Consider the following 27,856-nt stretch of genomic DNA (forward strand, 5'->3'; position numbering starts at 1 on the left):
CATGTTTTACCAAGTTTTGTTAGGAAAATTTTTGATTTCTCACTTAGGGAGAGAAGATAAGGAAAAATCTACAACGATTACTTTTTAAGAAAACAGAGAAATTTAAAGTAAATAAACAGTCCTGCGAGCTGGGAATTTAAAGACCACTGGTTGAAGTCCCGGGGGAATTAGGGGGACATGTCCCCTCCAATCTTAAAACTGAGGTGAACTGTCCCCCAATAATCTGATTTGAAATGTGTTTTTCGGTGAGAAATGTGATGATTTGTGTCCGATTGCCACAAAGAAAAGTGCAATGAAATTGATGTTCCCCCAGAATAAGCCTCAAATCTGCCTGCCTCCCAACGTTGAAGACAACTCTGCTCCCCTGATCCTCCACAGCATTGTTTTTCAACTTCATAAATATTTTGAACATCGGTTAGGAAAAAAATATATGGAAACGGTCTTTCCCACCGCACCCACCCAATATTGAAGACAGATTTGCACCGCTGGTAAAGGCACCTGTATTATCCGCAAGAAGAGCAATACAATGCACTCAAACAAGATATAAGAGAATTTTAAATGAAATTTTAATAAATGTATATATTTAGAACTATAGTATTAATAGTTACCTAACATTAATTAAAGTTAAATAGCTACAATTACCTTCTAGCAGCCTTAATTTGGAAATTTTTAGCTTTACTATATGATTCCGATCGAAAGCGTGTTAGTATTATGTTTTAATTGTGTTTATTGCGTATATGTATAACTTTATTTATTAAGAAATTTTGTGGAAAGGTTTGATTTTTCTTTCACTGTATCTTTTGTAAGTACAAAATCAATAAAATTAGAACAATGAAAATGTGAGAGTACAAGAGGTCGTATTCCGGTCTGTAGCTTACTGTATCGGTATACTGTCCAGACTAACCCTAATTCAATGTTCAGGACAGCGCAGAGCCAATGGGGGAGGAACTGCAATTGTATGATAGCTCACCGGCATTATAAGAGCAGAGGAAAGGTTCGATTGCCAGACAAGTCTAGCATTTTTTCTCTTTGAATTTCATTGAATTCGTACTTAAAGCATAGAGTCAAAAAAGAGTGTCTCCAATTACTAAACAGATAAAATTGTACGAATATGGTACACAATAACCACATTTCAACTCTTATTACTATGACCTTCGATTAAAATATTCGGATGAATAAAGATAGGAAATTAGGACTACTGGAAGGACATCATATTTGCATTTTGAATTTATTGACAAATATTATTTATAAACTACGTCAAGGTCCTGTATGGATACACTGCTAATGTTGGTAACTAGTCTATGCCTATGGGTCTACTGCTTATATCGGTGAATTCTTTAGGGGATAGCTACACTACTGGTGAGTAGTTACATTATTCTGCCAGCGGGAATAGATGTCGCTGCAAGCGCGATGAAATTGATACGATTGTTTTTCCATGTAGTTACCAATCTTGCCGTTAGGCTATGCGATCTGTGGTCAGAGGACTGAGGAACTCTTCATATTTTGTGCAAAGTATGAAGTCTTACGGTATCTCCTTTCTCAAGTGTGATTAACTCAATTTTGCTCAATTATAGTATTTACGTAGTAGAAACTGAAATTGACTAAATTGCTTGTTTCGGCACTATTTGTTTTAAAGGTTTGCGTCAACAAGAGTAATTATCTATTAAAGAAATTTATGATAACTTTTCTAGAAATGTGCACAAGAAATTAAAAAAAACAGGTAATCTAACATAAAATAACTTAACCTAACCAAAATTAACCTCACCTAACCTAAACTAACCTAACATGAACAGAAACTACCGAAACTGTAACGCATTTTAGAAAAAATAGCTGGACCCCTTGTGCTATGCATTGTCCGAATCGGTTATTGTCACTACCTTGCCGAAAGTAAAGACTTGCCTCACTTTATTCTTAATTTAAAATCTTGAAAAATTAAACTGGATAAATGAGTTTCATTATTAGTGTGTTGAAATACGTGGCACCCCTGAAATAACTTTTAATTCTGAATTCTAAATATTAGGATTACATGCTAATTATGGCAAAAAAGTAAATAAATAAAATAAAAATAAAATAATAATAATAATAATAATAAAAACAACCTAATGTACTTCACATCATGCAGACGATTTTTTTTTTTTTTTTTTTTTTTTTTTTGTTAAGGAGCCGCGCTTCCCATTTAGGAAAGGACGAAAAACGCCATACTTTTAGGAATTATTCATTAAGTATCCAGCATGTTAAAAAGTAGGTAACAGAGTGAGTTCTAATTAGTTAATGAGTGATTCGAAATAAAAGATGTGTGTATTCCGCTCTCGTGTTTTGAAGTTTGTTTTGCCCTTGTACTTAATGCGTGAGTATATGTGGGGGCAATTAAACGCATATCGCATGTTCCGTGCACGTGCATACATCTTACTGTTGCACTAGCTAGAAAATTGATTCTATTGGATGTACGAGTGGTAAGACAACACATAAGAAACCCAGATAACGCTGTATTCTCACTCCATATTGGAGTGTGAATACAACATGATCTGGGGTTCTTATGTGTTGTATTACCACTTGTACATCAAATAGAATCAATTTTCTAGCTAGTGCAACAGTAAGAAGTATCCTCGTGCACCGGAGATGAGAAGTAGCTCTTCTTAAGAATTACCCCCGTCTGCTAAACATTTACCACCGATTCATCGGAATCGGTTCCCGCAGTTACAGTTACCGTTCCCAAGAACGAAAGAAAACAGCGTGCCCTGCGTGGTGTAACCTGACTTTTACTCGCTAACACTCTCTCGGTAGTACTATGTGTATCAGGAATAGCAACGACAATAGTGAGAAGATATCTTTGTGTATAAGGAAGAGCAAGGGATCAGTAACACCTGTGAATAATACTTACAGTGACAGGATATCACTGCCTTGTCCAAAGTAAAGAGTTGTCTAAAGGATTACCAGTGCTCAAATAGTAGTTCAGTATGAGGTGATCATGTGCGAATAAATTATTAATGTTACGAGTTATCTCGAACGTAGCCATTCAAGGGTTGTTCGTTAATGAAGTTAAATTCAATTTACCTCTAACGAGTCCTCCTAAGACTTTTCGGTAGAAGTGTCCAAAGCTCTTATAAGAATGCAAGTGGAAAATTTTCAATGGAAATATCATTATAATGTATTATTTCCACAGAAGGAAACAAAACCAAGTTTTCTTTCTCTATAATGAAAGACTACAGTGCCTTATTGAAATGCTTTGTAAGAATATTAAGCTCTACCCAGAGATGTTTTCTTGTGTATTTAATGTTGTATTTAGAGTTTGCCGGCAAGGTTTCTTGAACACAGGTCCCCCTTCCCATTTAGCTGTAATAAAGACACAAAACAACGTGCCATGCGGAGCTCTAACTCGCCTACACTCGCTGACTCTCGTTCGGCAATACCATGTGAATTGAATATTAAATTTTGGTACAGAAAGGAACGAACCTAGCTACTAACCTGGCTAGCTGGCTGGTGGGACCTGTGTTCTACAACCTTCCCAGTGTGCCCACCGTATAATTCTAATTTCTGTAATTCGTAACATTATGGTGATGTTATCCAGGATATAAAAATTTAGGGGCAAGGTTGTTGAATTACATTAAGAGTAATCGAGGTAAGAGGTAATTATTCACTCCACCTTAATTTCCCCTAATTGTTTTGGACAGTTCTGCAGAAAAGTCGTGGCTCACGTTTTCCGAAACAGACCATGGATACCACCATTATGTTACGAAAGATAAAAGTTAGCATCTTGCTTATGTCTAAATCTTACAGCGACACTAATTACACGTAGAAAGTCTCTAAATACGATTGATTATATATATAACCATGAAATTCCAGACGCGAATTAAGCAAATTTGGCACACATATTACTATCTGGGAAGAAGTGATATATAAAAATGATTGACAAAGATAAATAGTAACACCTCCGATCACATTTAAGTCCAAGTTCGTTCCTCATGAGCACCCGAGAGTGCAGAGGGAGCAGTGAATGTAAGAATAATTTAAAATGATCAATGTTGCTGTCGTTTCCATAGTTTTCGCGGTATCTAAGTTAATTGGTGACAGTTATGATGCCTTTTAAGCCAAAACTTTAGCTTTATTGTCAGTGCGACATTCTCAGCCTCACAGTTGAGGGCGGAAGGGAGCAGCATTACACTATTCTAGACAGTAAGTAATATGTGTACCAAATTTACTTAATTCGCTTCTGGAATTTCATGGTTATATAAATAATCAATCGTATTTAGAGACTTTCTACGTGTAATAAATGTCGCTGTAAGATTTAGACATAAGCAAGATGCTAACTTTTATCTTTCGTAACATAATGGTGGTATCCATGGTCTGTATGGGATAACGTGAGCCACGACTTTCTGCAGAATTGTCCAAAACATTTAGAAGTTTAAGTGGAGTGGAGTGGATCTCTTACCTCAATTACTCCTAAAGTGATTCAACAACCTTCGCAAAAGATATAAACACAATCCAAAACAACATATTAATGTCGAATCCATAGTTCTCGTGGTCGGTTACATAAATGCGATACTTCGGATGGTGTTTAGGTCCATATCCAACCTTCGACATCGTAGATGAGAAGTAGCAATGTAATATCAAAAATATCCATGAATGGTGTCGAGTCAGAGTCGGGAAAACCTTCTAGGCCTCTCTTTAAATAACTATTGTAGCATTGTGTCTACCGCAAGGTGAGTTTTTATCATATAACCGTGATTAAAATTAGTATTCTATGTAGACAGAGTGTTTGAGAATTTACGTCAACGTAGAATACCTTATGGATTATTATAATTTCATTTAAAATATTATCCTATGGGAAAGTAAGATTCAAATATTTTCATAGACTTGTTCTTCCCGTGCGAACAACACGTATATAATCTAGTTTTAAACCTCAGAAAAAAGTGCAATAAAAATTCTTTTTTTTTTTGGGGGGGGGGGGTATGATTTTTGAAGAAATTTGCGTTGCTGACAGAGCATCGAGTGTTAGTCATAGCAGCTTTAATTTTCATACGTGTTTCAGAGTAATAATTGATAAGAATTGGAAATAGGTTTGAAATAGAACTAAATGAAGACATTTCGTGGCTGAGATTTAGACAGAATCTTGCTTCCTTCAATATTTCGGAAAATAATAACTACATGGAGTTATCTTTCTATCTCCTCACGCTTTAAAGGACAGCACTTATGAATTGGTAATTCTGATATGAAAAGATCTCAGTTAATGAGTTTGTACTGGAGAAATACCTTGCGAAACTTAGAAAAACAATACGGTCAATCCTCCAAAAAAGAGGTGCTTTTTTCCTTTTGAAAAATATCACAAAGAAACCAATTTCTTGATGTGGTAGCGAGCTTCTTTTGAAACTGTCAGAACAAGAATACCTAGAAAGAAAGAAAACGTACATTGGCACTGTATTACAAAATAAGAGAAAAATAGAAATTACAGAAATTTCGAGTGTGTAATTTCGTTGTGCGTGGCAAATCCAGGAAACACTAAGTTTTTCACATGTGAACGTTTGGACTTAATATTCTTGCTTTAATTCTTTCAATTGCAACCCTGGTGGTCTCCTGTTTCTTCGTTGAAGAGAAAAAAAAACTAATTTAGCTCTACAAATTCGTAGTTATCAACAAATGAACGAAACCATGTTCAATATGCTAAGATTTTTGTCTATCCGATTGTTTTAGTTCCTGCACACGATAAACATAGTATCCATAAAAGCGGAACTTCGTCCGTTTATGGAGTATTTCCGTATCACATTTCTCAATTGTACGCTAAGGTTTTGATTCCGAATGCAGTAACATTCCCAATTTCTGGTAGTTAACCACAGTGAAAATGAGCAAACCCTGAGATAACTTATTGTTTATAACTCAACCGCCATTCCAAATCATGTGATCTATCTAGTTATCGTTCAGTTTTATGGAAAGTATTTCTCCATAAGCTCACCTCATGCATAAGAACAAGCGGCGAAATAATATCCAAGAATGAAAGTTCTGTGTTCTTGGAAAAACGGGAACTTTACTGAAGAGTTATATGACCATTTGGTGCCAATTTATATCGTTAATACTCCTTCAGTGTATTCTAATAGTGCAAAATTGTACATCAGTACATTTTGAAACAAGGGTTTTTTCTGATACACGCGCCTTTTCGATCTTTCGGTATTAGAATGAGGTAATTTATTATGTTAAAATTATTTTGGGCTTTTCGTCCCGTTCAATGTGTTCAAATTCAGTCATGCTAGCTGTAGCACGTTACATTGTGATGTTTATATTAATAGTATGAATTCAGTATGCTTTTTACAAACCAGACTCTGCGAACTCAATAAGATAATATTCTAAATAATTATCAGTATCTTCGAACTCTGTAGTTCTGTTTGGAAATTATTATGTCTTGTTTCGTTCAATGTAATGTTGTATGTTAATGAATTATTTACATTCTTTTTTCCTTTTTTTTCAGAATTGTTTTTTCTCTAAAACACTTCGTGCTAGAGGCCTGAAGTCTTCAACGATAAGTAAGTAAATTAAGTAAATAGCTCTTTATTGCTTCAACCTTGCTGCTGTTAGAGGCAAAATGAAGGAGGAAAAGGAGCATAATGAAGGTCGCAATTGTAAACTGTATAATGTTGACGCCAATGAATTGGAACATACTGATCCTCTTGCAATATCTCCTTTGTTACATTTTGAATGTAATCAAGAAGCAGAAAATGTAATAAAAGAAGAAAATGACGTTAAACTGTCCACCCTACGAGAAAATTTAAAACCTAATTTTAAATTCAGTTCAGGAGGCAATGAATGTGATACAATAGGAGATTGGAAGCTAGCTGGAAAACCAATATGTTTAGTCAAGCGTTTATCAATGTCTGATTTACTTGTAAATGGCAATAATACTTGGAATCGAAAATTTGATAATTTTTCAAGAACTACGGAAGAGACAAACAAGTCTGTGTCTTGTGTGATTGAGAATCAAAGTAAAGAAAACTTTCATGAAGTGGATTGTCAAGAAATAAGCAGCAATTCTGAGGAACTCAGGTACGTCTACGTATGTTCATTTCGTCAGTTCTGTTTCATATACTTTCAGTAAATTTAATATTCTGTAATTTTTAAAGTTTATATTCATTACGCAAATATAATCTTAGGAAGAAAGTTGAATAAGCAAAGGGACACAAAGGCTTGCCAAACTCTGGATCACAATCTACTGGTCGTCCGCCACAAGTAATGTGATAAACCTCGAAACAATTTGGAAAAAGACGTCTTTTAAATAAATATTACACTTTAATCATCAATTATGTTTTAATTTAAATATGTTTGAATGATTTCGAATATATGGCTAAAATATACTATATATATATATATGTACGAAAAATGTACAGGGTATTTCAAAAGTCCCTTGTCATATGGTGACTGTTATTATAAGAGTTACAACAAAATAAAAGAGAGGAAACCGTCTCTAAATATAATATTTTCAATCTAAAGTCAAGGAATTTTTTAAATTGGACGAACCGTTTGGGACGTACACTTTTTATGAAAATGCAACGTTCCCATTTACAACGTAATTAAATGAAATTCCTGTCTTTTGCGCAAATATGTCAATGGCCAGTCCCCTTTCAAACATGCTTCCATTCAGTTTATGTTGTAGATCTAGTTAAGTCGCATTTCAATTTAAGATTGGGCGCGTAAAGAGTGCACAGCCGAATCGTCTCGTCCGATTTCAAATATTCTTTCACTTTAGTTTGATAACGTCATCTTTTGAGACGGATTTTCTTCTTACATTTTGCTGTAACTCTTATAAGAACAGAATCACTCTATGTCTGGGGACTTTTGGGACACCCTATATGGATGAATAGGTAGATTAATTAACAGATTGGTAGATAGGCACTTAAGTGTTAGCTTATGTTTCATTTTTAAATGTATTAATGAGAGACATTTTATCGTTTACCTAGACCTCGAAATGAGAATACTCAAAACTCCGTCTTACAAGTTAGAGCAGCGGCTCTCAACTTGGTTTTACTCACATCTGAGCATCCTTGCCTCAGTGTACGCACGGGAGGCTACAGTACAATTCGAAACAAATGCCCAACCTTTTATTAACTTTTAATACGTGTTCATGAACTTCAATATAGGAAGGGTGTTCAAAAAGTTTTGCACAGTGGTCTCTATTTTTTTATTTGTTGCAGGAGGAGAATGGATTTTTTTGTGAACATGCTTGAAACCTTTAGCTATACACAGCCCACTCAATGTAGCCTCCATCAGCTGTGACGCATCTGGTCCAACGTTCTTTCCATTATGTAAATGCACTTTGGTAAAATTCTCGGGATTGACTTTTACACCACCGCTTGACACAGGAATTAAGGACTTCTCACTATGAAATGTTTTATCGCGCAGGTGGGCTTTCAGACGTGTTTTGCTCTCAGGTTCGGACAAAAACAATTATGTATCATCCTGGGTAATGACGCCGTCAAAACACTGTTAACACTCTTCAGTAAAGGTCGTCATGAGACCCTCGCACACATCCTTCCTCATCTCTTTCATGTCTCTTGTAAATAATCTAGGCACCAAACCTGCACAGATTTTTCTGTACCCTACTGACTGTACCACTGATACCACACTACCCAATAACAAACCAGTCATTTCAGCAAGCTGTCGTGTCGTCACACGTCTCATTTTGGATGATTTGATTAATGGTCTCTTTATTCACATCACTCACTACCGTCAATGGTCTACCGCATCGTGGATTGTCCAGAGAGAGAAATCACCTTTAAACCTCTGGAACCACCGCTGGATACTGCTGCGATCCAACGTGTCCTCCCCATAAAGAGGGAGCAACTTCCTGAGACCACTGTGAAAACTTTTTGAACACCCTTTGTAATATTCGCATTTTCTGGGTTAGGAGTATTTTTTCTTGTTTTCCAAATTTATATTATTTTATTTATTTTTCACTTTTACTAACATATTTTTCTGAATATATTTTCTGTACACATGCTAAATCTTGCGATTCACTATTGTGCCACGCACATAGATTTGGAACTATTTATTTAGGATATATGGGAAACGTTTTCTGATAATTGTAACATTCTACGCCAATATAAGTTTTCTTTCTCTTTTCAGTCCTCTGAGGCGTGATTTTCAGTAAACCTTCTCTTATTTGACAAGTCTCTTTCGTGAATTGTTCCCTTGGGATTCAGGTATAATTGATTCAGATGGAAAGTTCTCCGCGGCTGAATGTGTATTGCATTAATTTTAGCCGCCCATACCAGTTATTTGCATATTTATGAGCCTTCGCATATACGGAATTGAAACATAAACTTTTGTCATTAAATTACTTTTAGTTTTTTATATACCTAATATAACTGTACGTGAATGTGGGAATATGCAAAACCAATTGGTTCAAGTACTGCTTCTCTGACACGTGTTACACACCCCGATCGCCAGTTTAGATCTGTCGTATTGGATTCAGTTTTTTTTTTCTTTTTAAATGAAAATAGGTGCAAGCAATGCATCAAATTCATGTACAATCCGCGGCAAAAACCTGCAACATGAGCATATAAGTTTATTGTGAAATGACGAAGTCTTTTGCTCCAAAATAAGTGTGCATTGGAGGAGGCCGAGGTTTATCCTGGTGTGATTCGTTCCACTTAGACGTTATGTTAATTCCCTGTGCTGTTAGGCGTAGTTTCGCAAAAAACTTACTTCCTCATGTTGCAGGTTTTTTGCCGCGGATTGTACAATTTTCTGGAGAATTCACGGGTGTAATAAGTTGTATATTATACCGTTTGCAAGTTATTGCATATAAAATGTCTGGCTCTTCACGAATATTGAACCAAGCAGAAATTTGCGCAGGGCCCCGTTTGTATTACTCCAATTGCTGCAACTCATACAGGGAAATATACATGCTTATCAGACTTCATGACAAATCCTGTAAGCACACTGGATGAATTTCTAACTTAAGTCTAAATACGAACAGGTTTCGGTTCAGACCTACCATTTTGGTATTGGCTGTGTCTGTATGTATGTACGTTCAAAGAATATTTTGTCAACGGCAAATCACTTTAAAGGTTAAATATAAACAGATGTTACACTACACAACACAATTTTCTGCTCTGCTCTGCCCTGTAGAACTTTCTATTTGGTTCAATATTCGTGAAGTGCCTGACATTTAACGCGCAACACCTTGCGAACGGTACAAGATATGGTAAAACCCACTGCACCAGTGAATTTCCGAGGACATTGTACATGAACTTAGTGTATCACTTGCACCTATTTCCATTTAAAAATCCGAAAATTGAATCCAATATGTCAGATGTAAGCTGGCAGCTAGGTTGTGTAACACGTGTCGGAGGAGCAGTACTTGATCCAATTCGTTTTGCGTACATCCACATTCATGTGCAGTTATATCAAATATACAAAAAAAAAAAAAAAGGAAAAAGAAAAAAAGCAATTTCATGAAAAGGAGGGTGTGTGAAGTAACCCATCTCCGCCAATTTCAAATTTCTCCTCGTAATGAAAATGAGTCGTTATGTTTTGCTTTTTGTGGATTGTTTTGAAGAAAACGTTTTTTTTTATCTCGAAAAGCTTAAAGGAGATTTATAAACTGAAGTAGGATTGTAGAAAACTTCACCCAGGTGTCTCAAACTTAAATTTTGATTCAAAATGCAAGCCAGTTCTTTCGTTCCAAAAGTTACAAAGAGTTATTTACACTTGCACAAAGAGAGAAATACAATTTAAATAGAAGAGGAGAGAGAATAAAAGAAATCTCTCTTTATAATTTACACGAAGGTTTAATATCTCTTTATAATTTTGGAAACAAACGATATTTGCTCCGAAACGGTCAATAAGAAACAAAACAGACGATTATTTTGGTTTCAATTCAAAAATTGAATGTGGTGTAGTTTGACAGTGTAAAGTTGTAACAACTTTATCTTGTATATAATGTGCGTGTGTCTGTTTGGAAACATGATATTTTCTTCAAAACAATCAATAACAAGCCAAATTGTTTTTGGTTGTGAATCCAAATTTGAAATGAGGGGGGGAGATAATTTGACGGACATATTAACAAGACAGCAGTTGTTGTATTGTTACTTCACAGCAGTTTACCCATGATTCATACTACATTTGTGTAATAGTTACAACCTCTGCTACACTTATTCATTGAAGCATAGTTTGGCGTCCACGTGAGTTTCGACCTTTTTCACACATTGTTGTTGGTTACCCTGACTAACCGCTTCAGTAATGACTCAATCTGTGACGTTTTGGTAGAGATTTGCTGGATTCAGTAAATATATTTGATCCTGATGATGTAGTATTCAGAAGTTCAGCTTCTTTCTGCATCTAGCATTCTTCAACCATTTGCCACTGTTTGATGGTAAGATTTTAGGTCATTGGCGATGTTGTAGTTGTTCATATTCCTTTGTTGCTGTACTTTTGGCAAAAATTATGCATTTTTTCCGTTATTAGCGCACATTGCGATCAGCATTCTGAACATTGAAATTTCCGAAACGAAAGCGACTTGACCATCTTTTGCCTGTAACTTTGATAATGTACTTTGCCTATAAAGAGCACATATTTCCTCATAGGCCTTTGAACATCAGTGCCTTTATTAAAACAGCATCCTAAACCGTATCGTAGTTTTGCTGAAAGTTCCCTTTCCTTAAAGGCACAATAAGGTACAGCTAATCCTTAAAACTTCTAAACTTCTTGTCGTCTACTTCCTTCAACTGTCAACAATCAAATGACGTTTTATCTTTTCACCAGCTGTGTTTCATATACGTGGAGATATGAGTCACTACCTTCATCTCTTGCGCAAAAGAATCAATACCTCTTTAGATTAGCTGATAAAAATAAAGTGTTCACATAGACCTGTGTGGAAAATAGAATAGATGCAGGTCTAGGACAGATAATATGGTTTGAGAACATACATTTCAACGCGCGTTGTTAGGAATAAAAGAAACCGTTGGGTAGTGACTCATATCAGCATGAAGGAAATCATATATACGCCATCAAAAAATGCATATTTCGTTAGTGAGCGTTCGATTCATAAAATATTCTGTATAAAATATATATAACACGCTTAGGCTCTCAGTGGAATTGTCAGATAATTTCTTATTAAGATGGGTCAAAAATAGGGTAAGGATAAGACTTAACAACAGTGAACAGGAAATGACTCTTCTGAGATTGAGAAATGGTGGGGATCATCCGTTCTAGGGCTTCTCGTATTCTCAGTAAGGGAATAACCCAGTCATGGACACTATTAAGAGCAGTTTCGACAAAGTGTGTTGTAAATGGAAGCGAATTGTACTAATCGTGTTGTTTCATAGTGGTATGCATAGTTTACACTTGCGTGTATTAAATCTTAGTCATTACTGCTATAGAAAACGACAAGAGCGTACTATGTGATTCGTTCTTGTAAACCTATTTTGGCAACCAATGATGGACATGAAAAAAAACAGATGCCCCAGTTACGGACACCCAGTGATGGAAATACAAGAGAAATGATCAAATTTTGACATCTAACCTACTCAGGTGAAATTCAAGAAGTAACTATTATTCATGCGTAGGGTCTCCATTTATTTTGCACTTGAAAAACGTTAAGCAAAACCGAAACGTTGTATGAAAACGAAAAAGAGCCCAATGTTCATAAGAAATTGCATGTGTTTGGGAACTACTGATGAAAATAAATACCACTTTTATTATTGAAAAAATAAACAATAAAACAAAAGGCTATACTGAAAGTTACCGGTACCATTTTCCGATACAAATGCGAAAGAAAAGTCCTTTAAGGATTATTGTTTCTTTTTTCTTCGTCTGTTTGGAGTTCTGCTTTTTATGTTTCATTTTTATTTGTTCTGCGCGTTGCTTTTCTTCTCTATCACGTTTCCGCTGTAACTTCTGAAGTCTGGCTTCATTTTAAGTTTTGGTTCACTATACAGTCGGTATTGTTCAGATGTAACAACTGCATGAATGTGTTCCTTTTTTCTTTTGGACTACTTTGGTTTGTCCTCTGACCAAAAAAGAGTGCTTTTCAAAGGAGCTTTAACATCAGGATCAAACCATACTGAATTGTTGGATGTAGATGATGAGGAAGCAATTGCTGTTGGCTCTGAATTTTTGGCTTCTGTGGTTTCTGAAGAAGTGTCCTCTGTGTGAAATTCCGTCACCAGGGAAGCTGCCGTACGGACGTCTGGATTTCTTGTTTCTGTAAATGCAGTAGAACATTAAGCAGGCATGGGCATTGTTTCAGAGAATAGGATTTATAGTCTGACTAGGACCCAACTCTCAAAGATTCATCCAGATTTGCTTGTGTTGAATTTGGCAAAATATTGTCGTCGGTAGGTGCAGGGATTTCTTGGACAAGTTAAGCAGCATCATTCATATGAGATATATCTTAGGTTTGCACTGACTTGTAGCTTTGTTACTTTTATACATTCTAATTTAAAACAGAGGTTTATCCTCGTTCCATGGTTTCATGTCCTCCAAACGTTTGAATAATAACAGCTTTTCTCGTGAAATTTCAGACTCAATAACTGTTACAGCTGTTCTGAATTCGCTCGTTCAAATAAAATTTGTTTGACATGAGACACATTTATTTGACATGTTTTCCATTGGGTCATTGAGTCGTTGGTAGGGCTCCTTGAGAAGTTCACATTTTAATTGTATTTTCGACTCTTCGGGAACTGTGACTAAACATGAGGAACGAATATGATGTGGAATATTGGATGAAGTTGTATAGGACCTATTCGTAAAATGACATTCTGGCGAGGGGCCGCGGTGGCTCAGTGGTAGAGCGTTCACCTTCGGTGCCTGGGTCTTTAGTTTGATTCCAGCTCGCGCCAAGTCACGGCCTTCTCAATCACAAGGCCATGGGGCTATATTTAGGTTCAGCCATGACGTCACAACAAGTAGGTACAAAGACGACAGATTTCTGAGCATGGGTGAACGACACTTGTGGTGGTTATTTAAACAGTGAGCGCGTCTTTTAAAAGTGTGTGTCATGGTGTTAAGTGAATTCTTATTTTAAGTCTTTATTTGTGTTTATTCTAAGTGTTTTAAGTGTCTATAATTCGGAAGCAATAGTTCCTTTTATGTGGTGTGTCCGAATTTTAAATCTAATTACGAAAACGGTCGAAAAGTTTCTATAAGTTTCCAGTTGAAAACAATATACGACAAAGATGGTTCCGTAATGGTACAGGAAAGAAAAAAAAAACCTTCTTAGTCACCCAATCCAGTAAAGTAAGGCTGTATTTTTTAAAGATATTTACTTACTTAATTTTAAAGTATGATATTGAGTTACTTTTTTCCAGTAATATTCACATACAAATACAGTACTTTCAGATTATTTGTATGTTTAAAATAGCTGGATTTGAACAAATTGTCGGTTCAAATTCAATAATTCAGGAACTAGCCTATATATAGTAATATCGTATAATCATCTCTGGAAGTAGGCAACAGTACGATGTATTTACATATTCCTCAGATTCAATGATCATAAAAATTATAATATTTAATAACCAGACCTATAAATCAATACTTTTTAAAAAAATAGATTGTTATATTCCCGTTTCACAACAGACGCCCTATGCGATATGTATTTATAGTTTAATTAACGAATTTGTCTATTGCCTCAGTGGCAAAAAAAAAAAAAAAAAACAACCATGCAGCTGTGAGGGTGCTCACATGTATCAACAGTGCCTACGGTTGTGAAAAAAAAAAGCCTTTTAAAAAAGGATGGTAATTCATTTCATACATATAATTGGGCATTCACAATTGACACAGCAATATTTGTATATCATACATTAATTATAAAAAGAAGCAACAGCATTAAATATGAATAAGAAGCCTGCATTTTTTTTTAAACAAGATCCATAATTTATATGGTTAAGAGGGTCAGTGGGTTGAAATGTGATTATTTAGATAGATACTTCATTTGTAGAACGAATTCAGGATGCGAAATCCTGAGAGGACGGACGAAATTTACCTCCAGTTAATATTTTTGGTTTAATTTTCACACCCATTAACTAGTTATTAGAGTAAATAAAATAACACAATTCTCAGTAATTCACATGCAATTAACGGGTGGACTAGTAATATAAGAAGTCTGTGGCGTACGCAAAATTTCAAGAAGGAAAGGGTTCAAACATTTAATCTTATTCTTTCATGACAATTCTGATTTTTGTACATATATCCTAATATAGTAAATATTTATATTTCCTTAATATCCTACTCACGGGAGGAGTTAAACCCCAAAACCCCCTTGCATAAAACAGTGTGGAAAGACAAACAACTAGAGTTATTATGATCTGACAACTTTGTATACATAATTCAACATTATTTAATAATCAACAATGTTCATATATGTGAACTTTGTCAAAACATTCCAATGGGAAGAAGTGTTTTTTTTTTCTTTTTTTAAGTCCTATACACAATTCGATTGAGATGGTTTGACACTGTACGTGCTAATTGTTAAGTGTTGGTTACACAATGTAATTTTATTAACTTCTGCGATTTCAGTTATTATCGTCCTAGTTGGTTCAGTGGCTAGCGCATGAGCCTTTTGTGTATGCGGTCTGGGATTCGAATTCCACTTTCAACTGTAGATATATTGTGTAAATCTCACATAACGTGGGTGCTGAAAAAGTACGGTAAAACTGATTTGATTTTATATTTTGTTTGACTTGATTTTGTGTCTCTCCCAGTTACATAACAAATTATAGAGGGCTGATCTCAAAATAGGTTTGAAGTCCTCTTACCAATTATCGTCAAGCAACAAAACTTAGAAGATTATTTCTTCTGTAACAAGACCAGAAATTACTTTACGACACAAGATGAGAAAATCCTTTTCAGAGAATCAAGACGAGACGAGAAATAGTTCTTCGTAATCGAGACGAGAATCCTACAAAAATTGAGAGTTTTCTCTTGTTGTGGTCCACGAAGAGTGTAATATAACAACATTTAAATCATTACGATTATTGAAGTATATTATGAATCACTTGCATATATTCAAATGTTGATGAATGCTCTTCATTGTGTTCGTACAATCACAATAATTTATGAATTTTTACTATGAATCGTGTAATACTAAACACAGATCTAATACTTCCGTGAACCAATATTACCCACGAGACTTGACCAAATATCTTGCATCGAAGATAAGACGAGAATTGTAATTTTTTAGGCTCGTCTCTAATTTGAACATACACTTCTTGTCTCGTTTCCCAGAAATTTCTGTATTGTGGATAACAGTACTTTTGAGCTTCTCCAAGTACTGAATTTCTCAGCCAACTTTCATGTCACTCGTTAAATTGAGCTTATCTTTTAAATATAGTTTCAAACTTTTTTTATATTCGTCTCGCAAACGCGAGGGCTGTGTCTTGCAATACGCCGAAAACATTTTCTTAAATACAAATAGCTATTAATAACCATCAGAAGTAGTAAATGCGTTTGATCACCGTACCTCCTGGGTGACGTGGAAAACGGTGAATAATAATAATAATCAAGGAAGAAAAATTACTCGGAGTACTCGTGATTAACTATTTATTAATCGTCTTTTATTTCTTTGGTATAATAACTTGAATTTGCAACAGGTTCATGGTGCCTCGGTGGTAAAGCACTAAAGTCTGATTCGATCCCAGCTCTCTTGAAGTAAGCTTTGGAGTGGACAAATATTGCATGGATGAGTTTCTTGGGAGTTTTCCCATTTTCTTTACTCCATCATTTCGTTCATTATCACCATCACCGCCGCCATTAGCCTAGGATCATAATTGTTCCTTAGAAAAATTAAACTAATCTCTAGCAAGCGCAAACCACACCTAAAAAGTAAAAGAAAGCAACATATGCGTGCACGATGGTAATACATTTAAATGTATTTCTAATTGCCAAATATGCTCTTGAAAGATTTTCGTGAACATTTTCTCTATGCGTTCTAACATGACACAAAGATTTTGGAAGAACCTGTAGTTTTAAATGTTTTTAACCTATTATTCTGTTGAAATTTCTATGTCAAATATAGCTATAATATTTGAGAATGATTTTCTTGATAATACGTTTCTTATTAGCATTATCCTCCCCATAATAGCATTCTTAATTTGGTATGATCAAAGTTCTGCGTTTCTCTCCCTTCGTAGCATTTCTTAGCACTCAATGCGTATCGTTTGAATTTACTATATATATATATATATATATATATACAGATGGTGATCAGAAAAATGGAAACACCTGTAATTGGTAACACGTCACATGTATGGGTTGGCAGTGGTGTCGTGGCGCCCGCAGCGTAGTGGTGTGTTGGGTCGGTTTCCATACTACGTCAGGCGCAGTGGAACAGGAGTGCCCAGTGGCTGCAGCAGACGGAGGTAGTGTAAAATGGGGGACCTCTCAGATTTTAAAAGAGGGCAAATTGTTGGTGCGCGGTTATGTGGAGTGAGTGTGACGGCAGTGGCTACTGTGTTAGGTGTGTCGCGTGGGACAGTGTCGAAGGTGATGACGGCCTACACAACACACGGGAAAACCACATTGGGGAAGCAGAACCGTGGGCGGAAGAAAATCATGAGTGACAGGTCACGCCGGGTATTAAAGCTCATTGTCACGCAGAACCGTCGTGCCACTGCGGAGCAAGTGACGGAGGAACTCAATCAGCACCTCCCCCACCCTGTTTCGACAATCACAGTCCGCCGCGAATTACATGACATGAACTTACGAGGTCGTGTTGCACGGGCCAAACCGCTCATCAGGGACCATAACGCTTTCGCACGCCGCAAATGGTGCCGCGACCATGCAACTTGGACCGTTGAGGACTGGAAACGTGTGATATGGTCGGATGAGTCATCCTTCACCCTATTCCCAACCAGGGACCGTGTTTATGTGTGGAGAACGCCCAAAGAAGCTTATGATCTGCAGTGTCTCCGCCCAACTGTGAAACATGGCGGCAGCTCGGTGATGCTGTGGGCCGCCATATCATGGTTTTCATTGGGTCCTGTGGTCACACTTAGCGGACGAATCACTGCCAACGATTATGTCGCAATTTTAGGAGACCACTTGCATCCTATGGTCCGGACAATGACGCCATCTTCCAGGATGATAATGCCCCCTTTCACACAGCTGGCATTGTTGCAGCGTGGTTTGAGGAACATCGGGATGAAGTTCAACACCTTTCCTAGCCCGCCCAATCCCCAGATCTCAACATAATTGAACATCTGTGGTCCGTCTTGGAAACACGACTCCGGTGACGATTTCCACCTCCATCCTCTCTCACAGAACTGGCCGATGCCCTGCACGAGGAATGGTGTAAAATTCCACTTGCTACCATTCACGACCTCTATGCCTCCATCCGACGTCGCATCAAGACTGTTCTGAAGGCGAAAGGTGGCCCGACATTTTATTAATCTGCTAAGTTGCAATTTCGTTCAGGTGTTTCCATTTTTCTGATCACCATCTATATATATATATATATATATATATATATATATATATATATATATATATATATATATATAAATCAAAAACATCATTTTTGTATTGCAAAATAAAAGAAAACTTCTTTTGGCTCTCGTGTAGAGATTCCCTACTTTGCGCAACACACTGCGCCTGCCTGTCCCTACTTTGTGTGTCGTCACTCGCTACGACGAAGGCCTTGTCTTTCGAGGGTAGTGGCCAAGTGAGCTTTATGGTGTGCGTGGTGATTTCCTCGGGGTTCTCTTGTTTCCTCCCACTTTATTTCACTATTTCATTTATATCTCATCATCACCGTCTCCTTTAGCCTAGCCAGCAAAATATAACGTAAAACTTAAAGATTTCATTTCATTTTTATAACATCCTGGCGTTTGTCTGTTGGAAGTCAGACTGAAAATAAATAGCTCAATTCGAATCCGTGATATCTAATTGGGCCGTTTGTTTGTATGTCTGTTTTTACTTCCAACGATCAAATATCGGGATGCTGCCATACGAATAGGTCCTATACAATATCTTTCCAATATCCCACTTTTTTTCATTGCCTTAAGTTCAGCCAAAGTTGCCGAAAAGCCAAACATATAATTCATATTTGGACTCATTAAGAAGACCTACCAAAGGAACGAGGTCCCAAAGGAAACAACGCGAAATACATGTCTGCGTTCTTTTGATCTCTAGAATCACCTCCCATGCGTTGTAGTAGTTATTTTGAAAAACCTTGTAAATACGAACTGGAATGCGCGGAAAATGTCCATAATTCAACCAAAGTCTCTGAGCTACGCCAGTAATACACACCCATTGTCCATCACTGGTAAACGTCACAAGCTATCAGTTTCTTTGAGCCACTTTTTTCATATAGCTTTCATGGTACTTTTGCAGTGGACATTTGTGTTATTGAGACATTTTCAAATTCTACCAGTAGTGAAGGGAAGGTGTCCAACATTGGCAAATAGCACTTTTTATTTTACCAATACACCCCCAATATTGACAGTTCAAGTTTATTAATATACATTTTTGCCACACTTATGCGTTTCTTGTACCAATAGCATTGCGCAGAAAAACTCACACCTTTCAATTTGTTCATAGCTCTACTATAGTAGAGCTGCTAAGTGATATTTTACCATATTCAACTTCTTAACATAATGTAAAAACAAGCGCGCGCAATCGCCACCACGACTTTTCCAAAACTATGGTGTTCATAGATCCAGCAGACGACAGCCTAACAATCTTGAGTGGAACCAGTATACCACGTAGATAAATTCTTACCAGTGCAAACTTCCCTTCGTTAGGGAATGTCTTATTTTTCACAGATTTCCGCCGAAGTGTCCATTACCGGCGGCGAATTTTCCAGTGTCCATGATGGGTATTCATCTTAATGCGTGTTTCAATGTGTTTTCCACAGTGTAGTTAATATGTTCGTTTTCCATGTATAAGGGTGCATAAATTTGACTTCTATAAATGCTTTGAAATAGAAGTAACTGTGTGTAGTTTGCAGACAATTAGTTCTTGGATGTGATGTTTCCTTTTTTTTTTTTTTAAGAATTATTATTTATCGAAATGTGATCGGATTAGAATAAAGTAAGGTGAGAAAAGTTGTCCAAAATAAAAACATAGCTTTTGTATAATTCCTCTGCGTAAATTTGTTCTGCGTTTAAACAAATGTTTGGACGTTGATGGTCTTTATGTAAAGAAATATTCTCTATACGGGTCTATTATATGTGACTTTCGTTGAATCTTTTATATAAATTTTATTATATCTTTGTTTTCTTTGTATGCTTTACAAATATCCTTAATGCTTACCCAAAAACATAAGTGTCCCAAGTATGTGGGAAAATTTGTATATCTTTTTTATTTATTATACAAAAGAGATGCTACAGAATTTAGGCCAGTGCTAGAAGATTTATACAAGATATCTACATTTGTTCTCAATATATTATACCATTACAAAGAAAATATGTTTTTACTGACACAAGTCCTTTAAAAAATAAGAGGAAAAGAAAGAAAAGAAATAACAAAGAGTAACATAAATACCATACTATACGGAAATTGGAAATCCAAATTTCCTACAATTTATTTTTATAATATCCTAATTTCTCACACTTAATATACGTCATTAATAGGTCTTTCAGATTTCCCACATTTAATATTTTTAAATTACAAGGGGAACTGGACCTCCAAGTTACCATGACTGACAGGTATAATATGTGGATAGTAGAAGATGGAAAATGTTGTCCCAATGAGCAATAGCTCACTCTAAGAGACTAAATATTTCTTTTGGCTATTTTTTGATGTAGTAATGTGTCAGTATCCACTGTCTTTATTTATCATTTTTATGGCTACTAGACTATTCAGCAAATTTATTCCAAAAGTCTTTTTTGATTTCTTTTTTAAATAAAGGCTTTTGTGTACTTTATATCTTTTGGCAGACTATTATAACTTTGAGTAATGTTATGCTTAACGCTATTTATACCATACTTTGTTGTATTAACATTATCAATATCAATATCACTCTTTCCTCTTTGTTAAAAATAGATTACTATGTATATTATTTGAAAGTACATTATGGACATACATACAGGATTGAATTTTAATTAATAAATCGAATGGCAGTATATCTGATTCCATAAATAAACTCGGATAGTCCATAGTTCGACCATGCCATGCTCTAATGGCTTTCTTTTGTAATATTATGAGTGGTTGTATTTTTATTAGCATGTCCCCAAATAAACACAAATATATCAAATGACTTTGTATTTATGCATTGTATACCATTCTTTTTAAGTTCGTTGTTAGGGTTTTTCTAAAGTGGTACATAATACCTACAATGGGAGTTTTTTTCTTTCCTAAATTTTTAATATGTAATTCCCAATTTAAATGTTGATCAATTATTATCCCTAAATATAGTGTATTCGACTCTTTTCACCTCCAGATTCTTAATTCCAATTTTGTTAGAAAGAGTTATCTTTGACAACGGCTTGTGAAAAATTATATAATGAGTCTTTTCTAAATTTAATCGTAACGAATTTATGCATAACCAATGATATAATGTAGATAAGTCTTCTTTAATGTATGTTATCAGTTCCTTTACAGTGTCAGCTTTATAGAATATAGTACTATCATCAGCAAATAAAGTTATTCTACCTCTTAGATTAAGCAGATGAACATCATGTACATAAATTAAAAACAGTAACGGTTCCAGAATGGAACCTTGTGGAACACCATACTCTATTTGAGCCTCATTACTTTCTCTTCCATTTACTAAGACATATTGTGACCTATTATACAAGTAACTTTTAAAGCATGAAAGAGATATACCTCTGAATCCTAAATTTTCTAGCTTTTGAAGCAATATGTTATGTTTAAGTATATCAAATGCTTTCTTTAAATCAATAAACAATCCTGCTGCAAGTTTATTGTTATCCAAACATTCTTGAATTCCTACTACTGTATCAGTTACAGCATTTAAAGTACTTGATTTTTTCCTAAAACTATATTGATATTTATAAAAACAATTTATAGACTCTAGATAAGTTACCATACTATTATGTACACACTTCTCAATTAATTTGGAAATGCAGCTTAATACTAATATTGGCCTATAATTACTCGGATTTAACTTATCTCCGCCTTTGTAAATTGGAATGACTTTAGCAGTTACATTGCATTGGAAATTCGCCTAGAGTAAAGGAAAGATTTATTCATTCAGATAATAAGGATAAATAAGTTATTTTTAGGATGTGATAACCACTATAGTTTCTAAGAAGATTTTCTTCTTGTAGACATATTACATAGAAAGATTCATGGTGTATGTTTTTTTTAAAATAATGCTGTTTGTCTCATTTTTAATTTTATTTGTTATAAATTTCTTTACAGTCCAAAAATTACCTTTTCCGTAAAAGCAAATACTGTTGCTTTACAAGAGCCAATATATTCTCATACTCTGGGCAATTTTCTTGTCTCTGACGCGTGTGAAAATGCATTAGTTAGATCAGATATGGTAACTAAGATAGTTATACATAATAATGACAAATATCATACTTGCCGAATTTGTCAAAGGAGCTTTAAACTTCAATCAAATTTGAGAAGCCACATGTTATCACATACATTTGAGAAAACTAAAATAGTTGAAGAACGTGAGAAGGGGCCCAGTCAAGGATCAAACTTGACAACCTACATGTTTGAACATACTGATGAGAAACATTATATTACTGATAAATGTGGTAAGGGATTGAGAGCAAAATCAAATTTGTCAACATACGTATTACAACATGCAGATGATGAACTTCGCGCCAGTAATGAATGCGGAAGAGGATTTAGGAACGTATCTAGTTTGGATAAACACATGTTGGTACACACAGGTGAGAAACTTCAGAGTTCTGACAATTGTGTAAAAGAATTTACAGAAAAACTACCTTCAGCTACACATATGTTGCGCCGTAGACAAGGGAAACATGTAACTTGTGGCGAATGTGGAAGATTATTTTCACAGAGATCAAGTTTGTATACACATATGATAAAACATATAGGTGAAAAAGCGCATACCTGCAACAAATGTGATAGGAGATTTTGGTATAAGACTTCTTTGGCCAGACACATGTTAACACATACAGATGAGAAAGTTCATTTTTGTGACAATTGTGAGAGAGGGTTTAAACGAAATTCAGATTTGGTTACACATATGTTACGGCATAAAGGTGATAAACCTCTCTCGTGTAATGAATGTTGGAGAGGTTTTCGGTGTAAGAGTGATTTAATTAAACACACTAAAATACATACGGGCGAGAAGTCTCACACGTGTGACGTATGTGGAAAAAGATTTACTCAGAGTTCAACATTGGCTAGACATATGGTACGACATACGGGGGAGAGACGTCACATTTGTGACGAGTGTGGGAAAGGATTTACTCAGAGTGGAAGTTTAGCTGCACATATGAAACGACATACAGGTGAGAAATCTTACACCTGTAACGAGTGTGGAAGGAGCTTTGTTGATAAGAGAGATTTGGGTAAACACCTTTTTTTACATAAGGGTGAGAAACCTCATACTTGTAAGGATTGTGGAAAGGCCTTTGCAAATAAAACAAATTTGGGTATACATATGTTTCGACATTCAAATGATAAACCTTACAGATGCAATGAATGTGACAAGAGATATAAGTACAAATATAGTTTAACTTATCACATGTTAATACATGCAGGTGAGAAGCCTCACAAGTGTAAAGAATGCGGAAAAAGATTTAGGGAAAAATGTAGTTTAGCTAAACACTTTTTACTACATACTGGTGAGAAACCACATATCTGCGGCGAATGTGGAAAAAGATTTGCTCAAAAAAATTATTTAGTGACACATATGTTAAGTCATACAGGCGAGAAACCTTATGCCTGTAATTTGTGTGGTAGGGGATTTAGGGAAAAATCTAAGTTGGCTAGGCACATGTTGATACATACTGGTAAGAAAGCGCACAATATTTGAGAATGTGGGAAATTATTTAGAGAAAGATCAGAGTTGGCTAAACATGTGCTACGACATACAGGTGTAATACGTTATACATGTAAGGAATGTGGGAAGCGATTCACTGCAAAATTTACTTTGGTTAGACACATGGTATTACGTTAGAAAGTGGGTTGTGGAAAGGATGTATTCAAATACCAGTATTTCCGTATACATGGATGTGGGAAACCTTATTCTTGAAGGAGTTTAATGATTTACTGAAAATGTGATTTAAAAATATGTTGAATATTTCGGAGAAACCTCAAACTTCTAATTAATTAGGAAGAGACTCGGTGGAACCTCAAACGTAGCAACTGTCATTTTCAGAAAATTAAGCTGGGTCCTGTGATTAGTGTGGGAAAATTTTTCGTATTAAAATACTCCATATGTTAGTACAGTCATCGACAAAGTTTCGTTTTGCCTTTTTTTTTGGGTGGTGGGATAACTGAAATAGCTGAGACGTTAAAAAATATACATTGTTTTTAATTTACAGAAAATTATACTCAAATTGTTCTTTCATTGTAATTATTTACATAAATAATTTCGTCAAACGGAAAGAACTTTTGTTGTTGAATATACACTTAGATATAGTCTTGACATTTGCTGACATTATTGAAAGAGATTTAGACTATAGTTTCGTTTGGTTGTACATCTTCCAGAAACTATTTTTTCAAGAATTAAAGACAACATTTAGTTCTTAATAGAAGATGACAATTTGGCTCATGTACGTTATGAATCTCACATCCCATTAGTTATAAACGAGTCTGATATATTACTCTTGAACCTTTTACCTTGCGAGTGTGACACCAAACGAGCAGGTATTATTTAATTTGTAGGATGCATGATATGACAAAGTTGAGTATTGAAGTTTCTTACAACAAAACCACACTGCAAGCCGCATGGTAAGAAATACTTTAAGGATTTTAGAAATCATATGTTATTTATCAAATGCAAAATTGCGAACACACTACATGTACTAGTTAGGTACATTTATCATCCCAGTGTTTTATGGAATTAAACAACGTGTTATGTAACGCGTATATTGATCCACATAAACGAAAACGAGCGTAGCGAACAATTTCGAAATAGATCACTTTTCGTAATACAAAATATGTGTATAAAGTTGGTGAAAAGTTTCTTTGCTACAACAGTAATTAAAAAGCAGATTTTCATATGTAGAAAGTAAAATCACTCCTAAGAGTGCAGAAAATGTGATGTTGACATGTAAATGTGAAAACCATATATGCATGTAAGAATTGTGTGATCTCATTGCAAAACCTGTTGGGAGTAGTCGGATTAATTTTTTTTTTCTATGCGTAGTTGATACATATATATATATATACTTTTTATCATTGAGTTGCTTTATCCAGGATAATTCTATTAGTTCCTGCTGCATACTTACTGTAAGCAAATCAGTGTTACTGACGCCATTCTCTAATATCGGATTTCTTTAATAAAATGTTGCAACTTGTTAATTGAAACATCTAACGACAAGCCTTATGAAACAATCAATATTCAAATATATGTTAGGATTGTTTGTGCTCAATGTTGTTCATTAACTATTTGTGTATTTTTTAGCCAAACAGCTAAAACATAATCCTTGTTCTTTTTTAACTTCTCCATTTTTCTTCCAATATGCAATGAATTGATCTGGAACTTTTGAATAAGTCAACGACTTCGTTCTTTGTGATTTATACTGTGCTATGTTTTCTAGTTTCGTTGAGTATTCATTTCAGTAGTCATCCTTTTTGTATTTTTTAATAATATATTAATGAAATGATAAGTATACGTTCGCTTTTTTAAATTCATTTTTCTATCTTGTTTGTATTTTGACGTAATACTCGCTGATATAAATTAATTATATTGTACACATACACTTAATTATATATATATATATATATAGTGTATGAGTAATTACATGCATATTTAGATGTGCATTTTTATAGAGGTATTATGCAAACATGTTCGACACAAGTGTCGTTCGTTTCCTGCTTAAACTTTTAAAAGATCTGCTACTTACAAAATGTTTTAATTTACTTATGTTTTTATAATGCCGATTAAGGTTCTTACATACAGTTAATTATGCCTGAATACTTACATATCTATTAATGTCTTTTAATATATTTGGTCTAGGAATTAATTCGTGCGGGTGGACAAGAGATGGCGCAACGAACGGAGCGTCCCACAGTTCCGTGTATCCACACATGTGTTGCAAACCCCTGTCATCGCGTATCGTTCGTAGTATAGGGCAGTGGATTAAAGCGTCAACAACACCAGTTTGTAGTTAAGTGAACATGGCGCAATTTGTGCCTGATAAAGTGTTTTTGCGGGGTGTCCTGCTGCATTACTTTAACATGCAGAAAAGTGCGACTGAAAGTAATCGTATTTTGGTGGAAGTGTATGGTGACCATGCTCTAGCTGAGCGAACGTGTCAGAAGTGGTTTGCACGGTTTAGAAGTGGTGATTTCGGCTTGGCAGACCAAGAGCGAGCTGGACAGCCAAAAAAATTTCAAGACGAAGAATTGACAGCATTGCTCGAGCAGGATTCGTGTCAAACGCAGGAACAACTTGCAGCAGCATTAGGCGTTGATCAAACAACAGTCTCCAAACGCTTGAAAGCCATGGGAATGATTCAAAAGATGTCACATTGGGTTCCACATGAATTGAAAGACAGAGACGTTGAAAGACGAAAAAACATTTGCGAATTGCAGCTTCAGCGACAGAGCAGAAAGGGGTTTCTGCATCGAATTATTACGGGTGATGAGAAGTGGATCCATTACGAGAACCCTAAACGAAAAAAGGCCTGGGTGAAACCAGGTGAACCAGGTCCATCACAACCAAAACGAGATATTCACTGTGCAAAGGTTATGCTGTGCATATGGTGGGATATGAAAGGTGTGGTGTACTATGAGCTGCTGCAACCGGGGGAAACTATGAATGGAGAACGTTATCGACGACAATTAATGCGTTTGAAGCAAGCTCTGGCCAGAACACGACCAGAATGGGAGAACAGACATGATAAACTTATTGTTCAACATGATAACGCTCGCCCACATGTCGCAAAACCGGTCAAAACCTATTTAGAAAATGTCGTATGGGAAGTTTTACCCCACCCGCCGTATTCACCAGACGTTGCTCCTTCGGACTACTACTTGTTCGATTGCATGAACAACGATTTGATTGGACAGCGGTTTACTTCTTCAGAAGATATCGAAACATGGGTCTCTGATTGGATCGCTTCCAAGGATGAGGATTTCTTTCGCCACGGAATCCGTACATTGCCTGACAGATGGGCGAAAGTGGTGGCTAGCGATGGACAATATTTTTCTTAAGGTATTTATGTATTTTGTGTTTGTACTACAGCTTCAATGTGTGCGTACCAACCGCACGAATTAATTCCTAGACCAAATATATAACTTTGATTGTTTGTGATTCAACTGTTACAATTTTCTATGGATGATTGATGTTGATTCTTGAACATACTTGAAAAGTTTTGTAAGGACTGTTAGTTTAATGTTTGTTATATTCCAATCTGTCTAAGATATTTTTCATGTTTTTTATTAGGTATCTTTTTATAGATATAATATTTCTTGTATCGGTAATTGTACCCTTTCATATCTCTCTCAAGTGAGTTTACCCTTTTAAGGGAAGATAAAAGGAAATTGATATGGTAAGAACATATGCTTTGATCTCATTTTCTTAATAAATAGTTTAGAAATGCATGTTTTGTTGTTTATTATAATTTGAAGTTGATTCATGTTTCCCTGCTTAAGATTTGTACCCACACTTTAAAAAGTATAATGATTTACTAAGCTTAGTTTGAATAATTATGTAGTAAAATTTTATAACCCAGTATTTGAATGGTTAAGTAATCCAACATCCTTGGGTGCAACTTCCACCTCCCGGATGTATGCGAAGTTAATCCTTGGG

General features: G+C 35.5%; 1 protein-coding gene across 2 annotated transcripts; it reads left to right on the forward strand.

Annotated features, from left to right (window-relative positions):
* Positions 1-1,412: 1,412 nt before the first annotated feature.
* LOC145684323 (uncharacterized) lies at positions 1,413-26,204 on the forward strand. Of its 2 annotated transcripts, none has more exons than XM_081756516.1 (3): positions 1,413-1,512; positions 6,458-7,029; positions 22,309-26,204. In XM_081756516.1, exons 2-3 carry the CDS (start codon positions 6,572-6,574, stop codon positions 23,906-23,908), a joined length of 2,058 nt encoding a protein of 685 aa, XP_081612642.1. In that variant the 5' UTR covers positions 1,413-1,512; positions 6,458-6,571; the 3' UTR covers positions 23,909-26,204. The 2 variants fall into 2 exon arrangements, with proteins under 2 accessions (XP_081612642.1, XP_081612643.1); XM_081756517.1 differs by lacking the exon at positions 1,413-1,512 and adding an exon at positions 1,520-1,720.
* Positions 26,205-27,856: the final 1,652 nt, after the last annotated feature.

Source organism: Thermobia domestica, chromosome 4, assembly GCF_964235325.1.
Source record: "Thermobia domestica chromosome 4, izTheDome1.hap1.1, whole genome shotgun sequence".
NCBI lineage: Eukaryota > Metazoa > Arthropoda > Insecta > Zygentoma > Lepismatidae > Thermobia > Thermobia domestica.

Excerpts from the sequence above, each read along its gene's own strand:
- LOC145684323 (XM_081756516.1), top strand. The coding sequence starts at position 6,572 with ATGAAGGAGGAAAAGGAGCATAATGAAGGTCGCAATTGTAAACTGTAT. Across the intron at positions 7,030-22,308 it reads AGCAATTCTGAGGAACTCAG|TCCAAAAATTACCTTTTCCG; the intron begins GTACGTCTACGT and ends ATTTCTTTACAG.